General features: G+C 35.6%; 1 protein-coding gene across 10 annotated transcripts in view; it reads right to left on the reverse strand.

The window, feature by feature from the left end:
- LOC145678807 (histone-lysine N-methyltransferase 2C-like) overlaps nt 1-16,308 on the reverse strand; it is a 262,032-nt gene that overhangs the window by 37,192 nt on the left and 208,532 nt on the right. For all 10 annotated transcript variants that reach the window (XM_081749328.1, XM_081749335.1, XM_081749329.1 and 7 more), the window contains 5 exons: nt 14,344-14,686; nt 11,777-11,905; nt 5,940-6,085; nt 4,142-4,418; nt 413-627 (listed from right to left, as the gene is read on the reverse strand). In XM_081749328.1, the coding sequence (XP_081605454.1) occupies nt 413-627; nt 4,142-4,418; nt 5,940-6,085; nt 11,777-11,905; nt 14,344-14,686 (1,110 nt within the window). The remainder of the gene's footprint in view (nt 1-412; nt 628-4,141; nt 4,419-5,939; nt 6,086-11,776; nt 11,906-14,343; nt 14,687-16,308) is intronic.

The raw sequence follows: 16,308 nt of genomic DNA on the forward strand, positions 1-16,308 counted from the left end.
CCAGGTTCGATTCTCAGTGGAAGAGTACAAAAATTTAATTTCACAACCATTCACTTACATCAATCAACCATCTCTTTTAGCCTAAAGGGCATAATCGTAGGACGTTAAACGTAACATTTCATTGTTTTTTTATTATTATTTTCAGAAGTAATTTGGGTAAGTTTATGTTTAAAATGAGCTCTTCGCATATTGTAAATAATTAGAAATAACAAGTAACTGGAATATGAAGTAGCAATAATTTCTTTCCTTTTTTTCTTTTTTTTAAGTTTGAATTCCCTGAGTTTACCACGTCACACTGAAAATTTAATTCTAACGTAATTAATATAATAGCTTGCATGCTATAGTCATCAGGTAGGAAAAATATAATGTAATACAAGGAAAGAGATTGTTCATCTACATTTAAAAAACTTACTTTATCTTCCGACGCACTGGAGCGATGAGTCAAAGCAAACTGCATGTAACATGTTGGACTACAGAAATAGAGGTCATCACCGTTCTCTAAATCTTCTTTCGATAAGAAGGGAAGATCACTGGCTTTCTTCTTTATTAAGTTATTTAGAATCACCACGTCACAGTGACGACAAAATTTTGCTGCTCCATTCAGAATGCTCTGAATATCAATTGGAGCTGTTAGAAGAAACAAACAAAGTTGTACTTAAATTACCTTTTTAGAGCATCCTAATATACGCATACAGTCATAATTTCATTATTATATATATATATATATATATATATATATATATATATATATATATACATCACAAACTGAAACACAAACACTGTAAGATATACAATACTGGGTCATCAATACTCCACTACCTTCCTCTTCATTTATAGATTCAATAGATTCTTTTTATACATACTGGGTGGAGAAATAATATTGTACTTAGGCGTACTCAATCTCACATTGTTATGCTAACATTATTTTCAGTTTCAAAGTACGGTAGTACAAACAAGGCACAACATTTCCCTAAACTGAGAATTGGTTATACCATCGCACGTAATGAAACAAACTGAGCAATACTGTGTAATTTGTCTGGTCCTTACTTTTTGAATAATTCAGTGAACACGATATTTTACTTTAAAATGTCAGACTCATTGATAATATTTTAATATTAAAGGAAACCTGTTTAAGTTGTGGTAGTTTTTTGGAACAAACATGCAAAAACTTCTCTTTGAGGTAATTTTCAACGAAATGACATATGAACTTTTACATGATTATTAGTTAATTTTCTCAAAATAAAGGGATCTTATTTATTCCTTATTTTAGGAAAATGCTACAATTTCAAAAGTCCAGTTTCAACCCTAACGAGTCGGATCTGAAGGAAAAAAAGTTCTGGAATTTCCGAAAAGAAGAAAAAAATTCTCGTAGTTTTAGCAAGTCAAATTAATCTTTTGATCATTATTATTAGCAAAGCTTAAAAAGGTGCATCTCTTAATATTTGGTATTATCCATGAGCCTATTTTGATTATGATCCCCTTTAAGCTGTAGGTACCATCTCATACAAGCCTCGGTGCTGACAAAGGAAGTTAAATTCCAAATAATAAAACTTTGGACAACATTGCAACGAATGATATAAATTTTACAACTAAGTACAATTTGAACGAGTTTTCAAATTGTTACACATGAGGCGTTACGAAGTGCGAACTCAACTTTGCGTCATTTTTTTTTTTATTTACCCAAAGTACTAGTAATAATCAGAAAGTTCAGTAATAATAATAATGATAATAAAGGAATGCTTTGCTGAGCTCGCCCTTACTACTCAAGAATCCCTATATTAATCCGTATTAGAGATGCAAGGGCTCAAAACAAAAGCGGCCTAAAAAAAAAAATAAAAAAAAAATGCTTTGCTTTTTTGCTTGGGAAATTTTGGCCTTTTTTCAAAAGTTTGCTTTAAATTGATAAAGCAGACTTTGTTTCGCTTCTCTACAGCAAAAAATGTCGATAACTCAGAAGTTAAAATAAAATTAAATATTCTCTACGATTGCCCTCAAATACTACGTACTGTATGTTTACTTTAATTCATAAAACATGTGCTCCACCCATCATGATGGTGAATTCCAGAGTGAAATATAGTATTTAGGTCATGAAATCTTATTTAACTTTAGAGCATACTATAAGAAAGCTACTCAAATAGAAAAATCATGAAAATGAAAAAAGCCAAAATTTCCAAAATTCTAGTTTTGTTTCCCAAAAAAGCCGGCTTTATATGTGCAAAAAACCATCGATTCAAAACAGCCGGCTTTTTTGCATCTCTAATCTGTACTGAACTTTCTCTACTCAAAAATTTCCGCCGGGACACGCACTACATGCAGTTACTCATAAAACGCAAAATATAAGTGAATTTGACATACACTGTCCGACAATTGAGTAATAAGACGATTTTATTGTGACCAAACAAAAAGGTATTATTACATTATCTTTATTATTCAAAGTACATCCCTCCTGCGTCAATACAGCGAATGGCACGATCACGCAAGAAGTAGAACTTCTGCAATTCAGTTTGTAGTACGTTCCTTAATGCCGTTGTCATAGCTGCTTGGATGTCTTCAACATTGCCAAAAATACATCCTTTTAATGGTAACTTCAGTTTAGGGAACAAAAAACTAGCTGCAGGGGGGACATATCTGGAGAATAGGGGGGTTAGCACGCGCACACACTTGTTTTTTGGCCGAATATTCCTGAACAAGTATAGCCCGGTGAGCGGATGCCTTGTCATGAATAAGGAACCAGCTACCTGGGGCTAAGCATTCAGGCCGAACACGACGAATTTTCTTCATGAAACACTCCAAAACACTTAATCCTTAAGTACCCGCGCGGGGTATTCACAGACCTCCAACCAGGTAACTTTTGTGTTGTTAGCCAGAAGTCCTGATGAAAAATATTTTTAAAATGTCTCAAAACGGTTCAAAAAATCTAATTGCAACAAATCCTTTTAAAAACATGTCTAGAGTTATGCTACATTGTCTTAATTATTTAAAAAATATACTTTTATTGTAATAAAACTAGTATCAATTTGGGGTCTACTGGACCCCCGCGCGAGTACTAGTGTTACAAAAAGGCGCGAGTACTTACAGGTTAAATAAAACTGAGTATTCTGTGTGAGACCTGGTACAATCCGCGGCAAAAAACCTGCAACATGAAGATGTAAGTTTATTGTGAAACTACGCCAAACAGCACAGGAAATGACATAACGTCTAAGTGGAACGAATCACGCCAGGATAAACCTCGGCCTCCTCCCGTGCACACTTATTTTGGAGCAAAGGACTTCGTCATTTCACAATAAACTTATATGCTCATGTTGCAGGTTTTTTGCCGCGGATTGTACAAATTCAAGATGAATGATACCCTTACTCGTAGAAACACAAGAGCATTGTCTTCACTTTTGACTTCTGTAAGTCGAACTTTCTCTGTACCCCCACATCCCTATACACGTATCCCCATATACTCTCCGTATCAAATCAACAGTCTCTATTGCTCTTTTACCCAATTTAACACAGAATATGATATTCGCTTTCTGCTCCATGCTGTTGCCTCCAGTGACTGCTGTTAATGGTGTCGCATTTTCCGTCATGCTTCGAGTGCGACAATACGGTGTTGCCAGATTATAGAGTAGGGATTACTCTTTCGAACGCACACATTTGTTTATGGATTGCATTCACTGTTTCGTCACAATAAAATCAGTCTCATTACTTAGCTGTTGGATGGTGTATGTTAATAACGCAAAATGAAAACTGGATGAACACTATCAAAGTAATTACTTTTAATAATTCCCTTGTAACTGATTTCATAAGTGGTAAATATGGTTCATGTGTATTTAGCTTCAGCCTCTTCATTGTATAGAAGTACTGAATGAAGGAACTGGTGGGCTCGATTTCTTAAGATTCCCATTGAACATACTGATGATGATGCTTACGATGAACGCATGAAAATCTCCGGATTATCGTTTTCCTGACCAGACTTTGCAGCTTTCCTACACGAAGGTGGGAATGATAATGACTACAATGCGCCCTGCTCTTAATAAATGGCCAAATCTTCAAGGTAATCAACAATTTTTGCAATAATTCTGTTGTATACCAATTATAATAATAAAAATAAAATTATGAAAATTGTTTAAATTTCCATGATAAAAATACTAACCTCCTTCTTTGCCATCTTTTCCTTTCGTTCTATATAATCCCAGTTTTTGACTAGGTGGTGTGGTAGTCCGTTCCACTATGTGATACCCTGAAGGTGCCGGAATGTGAAGAATGTTCGCAAGATTTCGAAGAACTCCAAGAATATCTTCTGCAGCAACAGATGTCAACGTAAGTGTCACTGTCACATTTCCTGAATCTCGAAGAGGAGCCGGTGGTGACAATCCAAATCTTGTCTTTAGAGTTAATGGATCTTTAGTTACACCAATATTTTCTTTATCCTGAAAAAAATTAAACAAAACATATACTGATTTTAAGCAGTAATATCCACGATATAAACAGTACCCGGTGTTGCTCCTTAGTTAACCACGCAAACATTTCTGGGTGTTCCAAATCTAATTTATTCACCAAACGATGGTTCACCGTTCACAGAAGTTAAGGTTAGTATTATTATGAGCAATACACTCTTAAAATTAATCATATTTTAATAGCTAACATTAGCTTGATTTATTAAAAAGCTTTGGAACTTATGATAAAATTCGCTAAATACATCAGGAATTACAATATTATTACTTAAGAAAAATGTATAATACAAGAGGTGATTTTAAAGTCCTGTCAGAATTGAAAGAGTCAAATGCCGAACCGCATGCACCTTGTTCGATTCAAACAACGGCAACTGTTTACAGAATCCCATAACTGCATATTAACCATTTCCATTACGAGTTTTCTCTTTTAAATAACACATATTTTAATGCTTTTCAGCAAATTATTTACCCTCATACCCAGAAATAGTAGCATGTCCTACCAGAATACTTTGCGAGCCAAGAAATGGGCTCCCTGGGACCAATCCCTCGCTCATCAAATTGCTCATTTCTGTAACGTCGCACCTGAAAGGGCCTAGTAGGGAAAACGTATGCTCCGTTTTGTTGAAAATAAACAAATTATATATTTCTTCTGTTTACTTCTGGAATTAGAAATCCTTTGCAACATTGGAAGGTGCACATTTTTAGTAATAGTGTCTTACTTAAAAATAGGCATATTAAATGTTCTATGGAAAAGGTGCATGACAAGTAACCCTTCGTTTGTTTCATATACTTGGACGCTCCTGAGTCTAACTCCAACAATAATGTCTTCACGACACGAGACACATGAAATGTAGCCTCATCTGAAAACGCAATTACACCCAGCCATCGCGGCACAATTTTGTATCCAATTAGTCACTATCTCGCAAGCATTATAAAGTATTTTCAAACAAATTGCATGTAATTTCTCTCACGTAAGGTCTTTTCCGTTCTTATCTTAAACGGTTTAGGTGTCAGCTATTTACGCATTGAATTGATAAGTTTCACTGGAACTCATTTTAAATTCTACAGTCTCTTTTTTAGGATGAAAAATTAGTTTCTTTATACAGTTTTAAAATCACCTCATCTTTTAAGACCATCTCCAGGTCAGTTGCTATCTTGTAATCAACAAACTACCTGTTCTTAATGAGACGCTGACGTCACAATATTGATAGTTCCAAAAGTTTAACTTATAAGAACCACTTTACAAGTTAGTTCATGTTGATGCGACCGTTCACTACCATTCCTGTAGTTTAGAATCCGTGATTCTTTCTAATCAAAAGAGATTTCAAGAACAGCCTTGTAAGTTAATATTAGGCTAATGATTTCATGAAGAAAGCTCCCTGTCTTTTCCTTAACTCACAAAGACCTTTTATCATATTTTCACTGTCTTTTAGTTAGCATTTTACCGTTGTTCTTATTTTATATGAAGAGTAAATGTGGGGAAATCCCTATTCTTACCACTTCATTATTATCCTTTGGATGAGGATACGGTCGTAAACGGATTGGAATTGGAGCAATAAGTGGGATAACAGGCGATGCTCGTTTGTTCATTTTCTCTTTCTTCTCCTCTTCTTCAGAATCGTCATCCTCAATTAGCTGCAAACCTGCAAAATTCAGAAATGCAAACTATTATTATCTTTCTGCGTAATTGCGTTTTACATTCTCGAAGCTCACGAAGAGCAATTACAAAGGTAGTTGATGATGTTTTAGTAGCTTCTTCAACCACAGAAAATAACAGGTGTTCCGAGTAGACGCGCAAATTCAACGAAGACTTGTTTGCTCAAAATGCACTCTAAACGATCAAAATAGTCGTTCATTTATTTTGAGATAGTATTCTCAAAGGAAAAGAGAAAGGACTTCCATAAATTATATATGGAGATAGGCACGAGAACTAACTGCCACAAGCATTTTGGTATTATTACTGGAATACATCTGTTTAGATTACACGTAACTTTAGCTGAGTTTGCCCTCACTACTCAGAACGTCTCCACAGGAAATTTGTTGTAGTCACCCTTTTTCATTAAGGTCCTTTTCCTGGCTTGTTACACGCCAAGTTAACGATGGCACAACCAATAATTATATATAAATTTAGAAGGAAGTTTCTTTTCTTTCTTTACGCCAAGGAAAAACAGAAATGCCAGATGCTAATATAAACTTTTATGCTGACTTCCAATTTAAAACCTGTTTTGTCTATCAAGCTCCTTATTTTTCTCGCGATTATTCATGATTTTTCTTTTTAATGTAAAAAAAATGAGTTTTAGCTAAGTATTTATAATTCGCATTATAATTGGAAAATGAAATTACCCATTTTGAAATAAATAAACTGAAACAATAAAGTTCAAATTGCAACTAAATTGTTGCAAGTTTTAACTCGGCAAACTGCCTGCACGCTAGCGACATCTACTGGAATCAGACAGGCAAATAGCAACATCTATTAGATTGACTGTTTACTATTAGGAATTAGCATACGCACAGGCTGATGAGTTTCCCTTTTATGATTAGAATGAAGAAAATAATAAGAAGGGTTTATGACGAATTTTCCTCGGATTTCTCTTTATGGTTATTTATGACGCCCCACGCCCTTGTACTTTCAGTAATATAAACTACAATATCCATATACTCGATATAAGTGAAAAGATTTACTTTAATCACTCAATTCTTTCCAGAGATACGAATTTTCTTCGATTTATAATATGTGTACTTGCCATTTTATAGGAGGATGTAACTGTTGAAACTACTTCATAATTATGCAATTAGGAATTCACGGTAAGATTCCAAATTTATACGTACATTGTTATCTGGAAATTCTTATAAACAATTTGGTGAAAAATCCACAAAATAAAAGAGAGCATTACTTACCACAAATATTAGTAACTTGAGTAAAGGAGTATTTGGTAACAGGTTGATAGGATCCACCATTTGGGTAAGGAACAAGGATAACCAGGTCTTCTTTATGGAGTACATGCTTAATAGATATTCTGGAACTGCGATTTTGTTTAATCACTTTGCTTTCACCTGTGATGATTGCAGGAGTAACACAATGCATAATAACTGTTACAGAACTATAAAAACAATACTAATGTAATTTGCAATAACATGAACTCAGATTTTTATTACGAAATAAAACTAATTATGTATTTATAGATAAGAATAAAAGATATATAATGATAGAAATAATAAAACATAATAAGACAGGCAAAATATCAAAGGCTTACTCAAAAAAGAGAAATATCAAGAGAAAAAATTGATTAGAACATGTTTGCTTATATATATATATATATATATTCCAAACCCCATCCATCGTGACAATACATTAAAGGCATTTCCTACGCTACTCCAAACTTCCAGTTTAAGTGAATCACAGAACAGTATCAAATCTACAGAGTACAAAAAGCTATTTTAAAAAATCTGAATTTCCATTCTGCTTTTTGACTTTAAAATCTTTAACTATAATTCATGGCGACGTACGTAATTGCGAGATTTTTGCATTTTATCGTCTTGAAACATGAAACTTTGCCGCATATTAAAACAGAACACATTCCAAATGTGGTCGCAAAATATCAAAATAATGAATCAAGAATATATTTATACAAAATGTTCCTGCAACTATCGAATTAGTAGGGTAATAGCTCTTATCAAAAGATGCAAAATGGTCTTAGGAAATGTTACTCGAATATCATGTCCTTAATATTACTCCATACATGCCTTTAGCGTGGGAGAACCGGGTTCGATTCCCGGCTGAAACTCACGTGGTTCAGACACCATGTTAAGCTGTAGATCCACGTCTCCAATAGCATCGCTGCTGAAAGGGACGATAAGCTGAGAATCAAATCAAACCGATCTTTAATATCCCGTGGAAACACGTCCTTACGGATCCGAGTAGAGCAGAGAGTGTCTGAGGTCGATCAGTTCAAATATTTGAGAAGTCTTGACAAGAGACGCTTACAGCACCAAAGAGATCAGGTCAAGAATTGCCATAGCCAAAGAGGCAGTCAACAAGAAAAGATCACTTCTAACTTGCAGGTTTAACATTAGACTAAGGAAGCTAGGCAAGTGCTATATATGGAGTATTGTATTGCATGGTTCGGAGAATTGAACATTACGGAAGTGAGAGAAGCAATATTTACAGAGCTTCGAGGAAGATGGAGAAGATAAAATGGAAATAGAGAGCAACAAACGAAGATACTTTAACATGAGTAGGAGAGAAGAAGACGCTTTTAGTCAGCATCCTTCGTAGGAAAGTCAGCTGGATTAGACAAATCTTGCAAAGAAACTGTTATCTTTATAAAACAAGAGTGAAAGCTAGAAGGAAAATGACGAGTAGAAAGAACACAACTGATCGATAATTTGAAAACCAGAAGAAAATATTGACAGTTAAAAGAGGAAGCCAAGATCAAGAAACGTATAGGAAAAATTTCCAGATTAAAAAATATATAATAATAATAATAATTCCTTAATACTAGCATCTGTCAACAGGAAGAAGAGTTAATAATAATAATAATCACTTTCTTAAAGAGTCTAAGGCTTCGGAAATCATTTTAAAAAGCTGAATATCTCCATAGCCACTAGCCGTAGAACTGAATCAACATAAGAAACATACTCGCTCTTAGACTTGTAACCTAATTATCTAAAAACAAAAATTTCAGAATCATTCAATGACAGCACAACGGATTTCCTCAGAAGACTCTAAGGGATTTTTTAAAATTTTGAGAGATAAAGCAAAAATGAACATGAATGACTTAAGCAGATACAAAAAGGAACAATCTGGCCATATTTGTGCTAGATAGATGTTACAAATACTTAAAAACGACAGAGGATTTATATACAAACCATACTTTAAAGATAAACTACATGTTTAATAGAATATTCTATTTAACTGTCTGTAGCAATTAAATCATTCTTCAGTCTATTATGATTCACTGTTTAGTCCAAGCGTTTTTGAGCGCAAACTACATAAATAACAGTCGAAATACAGTACAAGAGAAGCCCGTTATATGGCGTCTCCAAACATTGGGTACAAACAGATCAGCTAAAATCTAGTTAAACTTCTTTTATACGTGTAATCTAGTTCAAGCTTCTAATAACTTTGGCATCAAGAATTGTATGTGCGTATTAAGAATTCACTGTCATCTTAGCCCTGAAAACTAGTCGCTCTGCTGTTTGTAGATGTTACGGTTATGATTACGCTCGCATGGTTATCAGTCGAAATAACAATGGCTTCAAGCCGTAAGAGAAGAACTGTACAATAGAACATGCAACTAATGAGCACGACGCTACCGCGTTAGGAAGAGAGTTGACGAAGTTGAGTAGAAAATAAGTGACGAAATGGATGAAAGCCCGTCAGACTGTAAGCAGGTTTGTTTGTTGCATCTTCCCGCCATTAAGTGCTATGCCATAAAGAAACGTTCTTGTCAAGTTCGTCAGACTAAATTGAGTAATTTTTCGGCGAAATCTTACAATGTTAGTATGCTAAACAGCAATTTATTACAGCATAATGTAATAATGTTAACTTATTAAAATTGTGAAAAATTCTTTTAACCACCATATAATATTGTTTCATTATAACAGAAAGGTTATAATGGGGGTGTAAAGCATGTCCCTCAACACACGCGTAATAACTGTTTTCTATTCTATCATGAACTTGCAAAAGGTAAGCAGAGCGCCATAGTGGTCACGGCTTTAGTGTTTATGAGTGGTCTTAGACCTTGTCATGTAAATATTGTGTGAAACGAATACCGTGTGCTTGAATTTTCTTGCAGTTCTCACCTCTTCAAATTAATCACAGAAATATCATGTAGAGAAAGATCTCCACAGCAATCAAGATTTTAATTACATGAAAGAGTTATTGCTTCAATTAAATAATAACCGATATCCATTGTGAAATAGATAAAATACGCAAATATTTTTAAAAATTGCATCCTATTCGCATTAATAAGAAATTTTATTGGTAATAAAAATTAGTTTGGAGAGGAACTCCGATTTCCTGCTGACTGGATTGGTGAAAATAATTAAGTTATGTCACTACTAGCTCAATTAATCGATCATTCCATTCGAGTTCCCAATTATCTCACATTTCTATCTTTCCCAACATTATTTCATCTTTTGTCTTTCTTTCTTTTCTGGAACTGAGACAAGTTAGTTTCGTTTCACGTTATGAAACTATGGTAGGTTTCCAAATTATGCGAACTCAATACTGTGACTGGTCGTACATAATTCGTAAATCTTAACTTCCAATTGTAACTCAGGAGTAAAGTCAGACGGAACTTATTCCTGGAACACTGGAATTGATATCAAAATGCCGTTTCTTGATGTGTATTATAGTTTTTTACTACATGAAAATTAATATTCGAACTATAAAAAAGCAGTTTACTATAACTTCTGGTTGCACTTAAGGAATAAAATCTGAGGTGGACCATATTTTTCGGATTATAATCCATTGCACAAAACTACTTCTCGCTATCCCTTATGGTTTTCGTTCAATGGCAATCAACGTTGAAACCGATAATTGTTGATTTCTACTTCTGGTTTGAATAGAAAGTTAAACGAGGAAACGGATCACTACTTCTTACCATTCTTGCTCTATGACGATCAATACTGAAACCAGAAGTAATAGTATTCGTCTACCACTTACGATTTTAGTAGAGAGAGGTGTGTGAAGATCTTGTCTTTCCTCAAGATGCTGAATCGATTTCACAAAATAGTTTATCGCTATCTGTTACCGTTTTTGTTCTATTACGGTAATCAACTGTCAACGTGGAAAGCGTCGTACACCGTCAGTATGATGTCGGTGAACCACAGGGACGCCCCTGTGAAGTGGTTTCTTCATTTTGGCGAAAAGGTCGTCGCGATGTCCCTGAAAACATTGTTGTGTACTGTGTCCTCAATCTTGATCTTGACACGTTGTTCGTCTTCTGAAACATTGTATTATGGCGCATCCACTTTCCTCCTGTACTTTACATCACTGCTGCTTTTGACTAAATAACGCACAATCATTACCACTCGCCACACTTCATCGCCTCACATTCCCTTATCAGCTACGGAACTCTTGTAGTGCTGAGCCACAGCCTTCTTCAGTTTTAGCTACATACTACACCCGATTTTTCTTACCAAGCTCAAAATCCCTATAATTCAAATAGAAAAAATACGAAACTTCTAGAATATTTGGAAAAGAAAGCTTCATAAATTTCGGATAAATTTTACAGAGTGACAGATTTTATTCATTTCAATACATTTTAAGTGCCTCAAAGTTTTCATTGGTAATACTTATATCACAACACAACTGACAAATGACTTACCTGGGAATCGTATAAGTTCAGGGAACACACATTCTGGAGATGATGAACTTATAATGCTGTCTGGGGATTCTGTATCCCTGTCACGAGTAGCACTGCTTTGACTTCCTTGTTCCTGTTTCTTTTCATCAGCTGAGAAGACAAATGGAAGTTTTAAGTAACAAGTGGGGTTAAAAATGAAAATTCAGATAGAACACAAGTTTTCACTTAGCAATGGTCTCATACGTACAAAGAAAGCACTGCCTTTATGATAATTTTTTATCACTCAGTACTCTGTATTCACACTTTTTTCTTTAATAAGCTACATTAGTTTGCTTTACCAAAATCGGGGCTCAGTAACTTTTTCACTCTATAGTTTAAAAAACATGCAAAAATAATAATAATAATAAAGCTCACTAATTCAATACATTCTGAATTGTTGTTACACATCTCCTTTATGTTATTTTAATTTAATTCTCGGTGTTGTGGCACAGTTGCTGTGATCGAGTGCTCCTCTCCGATGAATGATAACTGGTTCGATCCCAGATCATGAAAGTATGTAGTGAACAACACTGTGTCCGCAGGTCTCTTCGGAACTCTTCCGTTTCTTTACACTTTTCCAATTTATAACTTACTTGCATTTATCATATTTCTTTCTCAATTTGCAGGTTATAATAGTAATAGATTAGTGTTCATTTCATTTTCTCTTCTTCACTTACTCAAGGACTTTTTTTTTTTTTTTTTTAGACGCTTCACATGAGCACTTCTATGTAATTTTTGTTGGCATCTCTTATCTAATCATTTGCATTATATAACATGAAGAGTAAGTATTGTAATTTCGTCTTACGGATCACTCTTACGCACGTTCGTCTCTTTTGAAACATATTTTCCTTACGATCTTATTTTCGAAAACAAACAGTGTTCATCCCTGCAAGTAAGAGGTGCCTCATGACGGGATCTTATTGACCTCGTATGCGGCCGTCATGTAATCCGAACCGTGTCTGACGTGTTTCTATGAGCAACAGAACCAGCTGTGGAGGAAACGGTGCATGGTTCAGAGCTGTCGGACTGCGACAGTCTGTATTCGTAATATGCAACGTTAGAATTTGTTTTATTTATTTTTTTAAGCAGGTCCAAATCAACTGTTCCATTCGTCCTGCGTACGCTGAAGCTGTAATGACATTGTAGGTGTACTTAACCTCCCGGGAAATCGAAAATTCTCACCATCAAAATTGCTTGCAGAAACATATAACTGTCCAAAATCGAACACACAATAACTATCATCAGACAACTTACAGGGAGCAACAGTGTGGTCTGTTTCCACTGAAATGTTGCAAATAAGCGAATATATTTTTAGGCAAAAGAGCTGCAAGTAAGCGCCATATTGCAGCAATAAAACTCGGAAGTACTTGGACCAACCCAACTGTTTTATGGAATGGCAAGTCGAGGTTCACATTGTTTCAGCCCTATGGGTGTGTCTGGCTCTGGCAGTACCCAATGAACGCCTTCTACCGTAGTGCATAGGGGACAACTAGAAATTTTGTGGTGATGGTATTATGGCTTGATAGATTTCAGTTTAGCCTCCCTTTCAATATCGGCTATATGAGACATGAACCTATAGCTTAACGTGCGATCCGAACTACATGAGTGCGAATCGAATCCGAGTCTACCGTGCCGGTGTTTTATATACTACGGTGTAGAACCACCGATTGTTGTTCATGGTAATCACACTGTAAAATTATATACAATGAATTGTGATGTTTCTAAGTAATGGACCCCTCTACTTACAGAATAACAATGCTAGTTATTATATGCTACTACTATGCTGTAGTATGAGAGGATCGATGTTCAACACTTCGATTGGTCTCCACAGAGCACTGACCTCAATCCGATAGAAGACCTTTAGGGTGAGCTGGATCGACGGATGAGATCTCGGGAGGTGTAGCCTACTTCCATTGCCCACATGTTTGAGATTTCGCACGAGAAATCATGGAATATGCCAGAGGATGGCTATTATACTACGAGACGTGGCATCATTAGGTTTTGACAGGACACAACTCTTCAGGTAGGTATCCGATTATGTTTTAATAGACAGTGCACATTTACACTTTTAACTACTTCAATAGCAGAAGCGAGAATACAAAAGTTCTGTATGGAGTAAATCATGCATTTCAGAAATTACTGTGCACTTAATTTCTTTGTGAACCTCACCTGTATTTGTTACAGTACACGTAATTCACACTACTGGATAAAAATCATCGCTACAGAAACAAAGCCTAACAATCCAAGTAACAAACTATGACTCTTGTGAGTATTTCTATTTCTCGTGATATCTCTCGCCCAACTAACACATGTCGATTTGATTGTCCGCACAGCTGTTCTTAGCTATTCAAATTTATTAATTACTTGTAACTTCGTGCTTAAATTTAGTTATTTGAAATGTTTTCGTTACTTCCAAAATCCTAACAATATCACATGCTGAAACAACTCGTTGAAGAGACGATAACTAAAGCTAGAGAAATTACAGTGTATGTCAAATGAACTGGAACACAAATGTTACAGCTAAATTTACGTTCGACTCGTGTACTTACTTTCATTATCCAATTTAAGTGCAGCAAACTCTTGATCGTAAAAGCCTCTTTGTTGGGACACTGGTGGTGGAGGAGGCAATGGAGGAAGATCTCCGAATGGCTGTGTATTATAATGATCTGCCACACAAGGCAACCGTGCAGTTCCGTAGCTGCCCTCCAGTTCCCCACGCCGAGTATTGTAATTCCACACACCTAGTTTCGATAGATCTCCAGAACCAAAAATTGGACACACAGCGAAATTGTGACCTAATTCAGGTTCCAACACGTTCATGGCTGGTAACTGTCGTAGTTGATTGATGAGATTCTCGATGAAACTATCGTGGTCCTCTTCTACTTTCGAACCCTAAAAGTACAAAATCATACTACAGTAGTACATGAAGGTATTCTTTACGGAACTTGGTTCAATTTTAAATTATGTGAAGATCTGACCGAGTTCTAAAGTCTGATTTTAGTGGGCCACCTTAGTCTCGTGGTTAGAGCGTTGGACTCAAGTCGCGTGGTCCCGAGTTCGATTCCTGCCTGGTGCTTTCAAACTTTCGGCGTCCGAATTGGGCAGTCATGTGAATAAAAGGGATGACGACCAGTAGGTCTAGAAAGCTAGTGATACGCCTGTTAGAGACAGGACTACGAAACGAGCTGACCACGTGTTAGTCGTTCGGCTGGACGTAGTTCAGCCGATCGCTAACAGATGGCGTTGGAGCGGCTGAGGCTTACAAAGGGCTGTCAGGTCAATTGTATTTTTTTTAACATATGAAAGAAAAGATAACGGATCGGAGGCAATTTAAAAGGAGAAATAAAACTGTTTAGAACATATCCTGCGATAAAATCATTTTGTGAATTGACAAGATTTGATGGGGAAAATCTGAGGGGAAGTAAACTGCAATTGACAAACAAGCTTAACGGTGCTGAGTACCTACGCCATACTTGTTTTATAACCCATTGATTAATATGGAAATTAGTTTTCTGCTTTCTCTGAAATAAAATGGAATTTTAATGAGGTGATTTTACTGGTCTCTTCTTGAAGTCTATTTTAATATATATATCTTGCTTTTTCAAAATGAATTTCATATATACAGGGTGTTTCAAAATGAATATAGGTGTTTTACGGCTTTGTAGTATTTATTACTTTTAACGTACAATTATAAATAATATATCAAATGAAAGAGCAACTCAAACAGTTTTTGCTACAAATGTTCAATGTGAGCACTATTCGACACACGGCACACATCGAGTTGATAGGCGAGAAAGGCCGGAATATGGCAAAAAAACACATTCAATTTAAGAGAGTCTCGTTGCAACTGTAACATTTCGTGGAGATTTGCTGACCACCAGATGTGAACATCATGAGTGTTCATATTGGCACTTAGATTAAATGTCGATTCATCACTGAAGACGACACGATCCAGAAAACTTTCATTGTCATGCAGCAACATTTCATTTGTGAAGTTGGCACGTACACGGTAGTCTATAGACTTTAGAGTTTGTAGCAACTCCAAACCGAAAAGGACGTAGTTGTAAGCGTCTCCTTAAAATTTTCCACTCAGAGAGCTGCACTTTAACTACAAACTCAGCCTTTGCAAAACGTAGAACACAAAAAGCTTTCTGCTCACTAGTCACAATCTTTGCTACTAGCGCTTTCTAACTGCAGACAAGAGGAAACACTGCATGCGTATGCGCCTGTACAAAACCGTGAGTTGCTCTTTAATTTGATTTATTATTTATACTTGTAATAAATACTCGAAAGCCTTAAAACTCGATTTTCATTTTGAAACACCCTGTGTACTTAGTACTAGCAAATGATCCACGTGGTATTGTGGGCATTCTTCCTTTTGTACCTTTCATACAGAATTCGTCTGAACTCCAAGTCTGACACATAATTCTAACATCTTGTATGGACATCTTAGAGAAGCACTCCCACCTCTTTTTTTTCTTCCATTCTAGGTGATACATCGAAAAACGTTGAAA

This window comes from Thermobia domestica, chromosome 2 (assembly GCF_964235325.1).
Source record: "Thermobia domestica chromosome 2, izTheDome1.hap1.1, whole genome shotgun sequence".
Lineage (NCBI taxonomy): Eukaryota > Metazoa > Arthropoda > Insecta > Zygentoma > Lepismatidae > Thermobia > Thermobia domestica.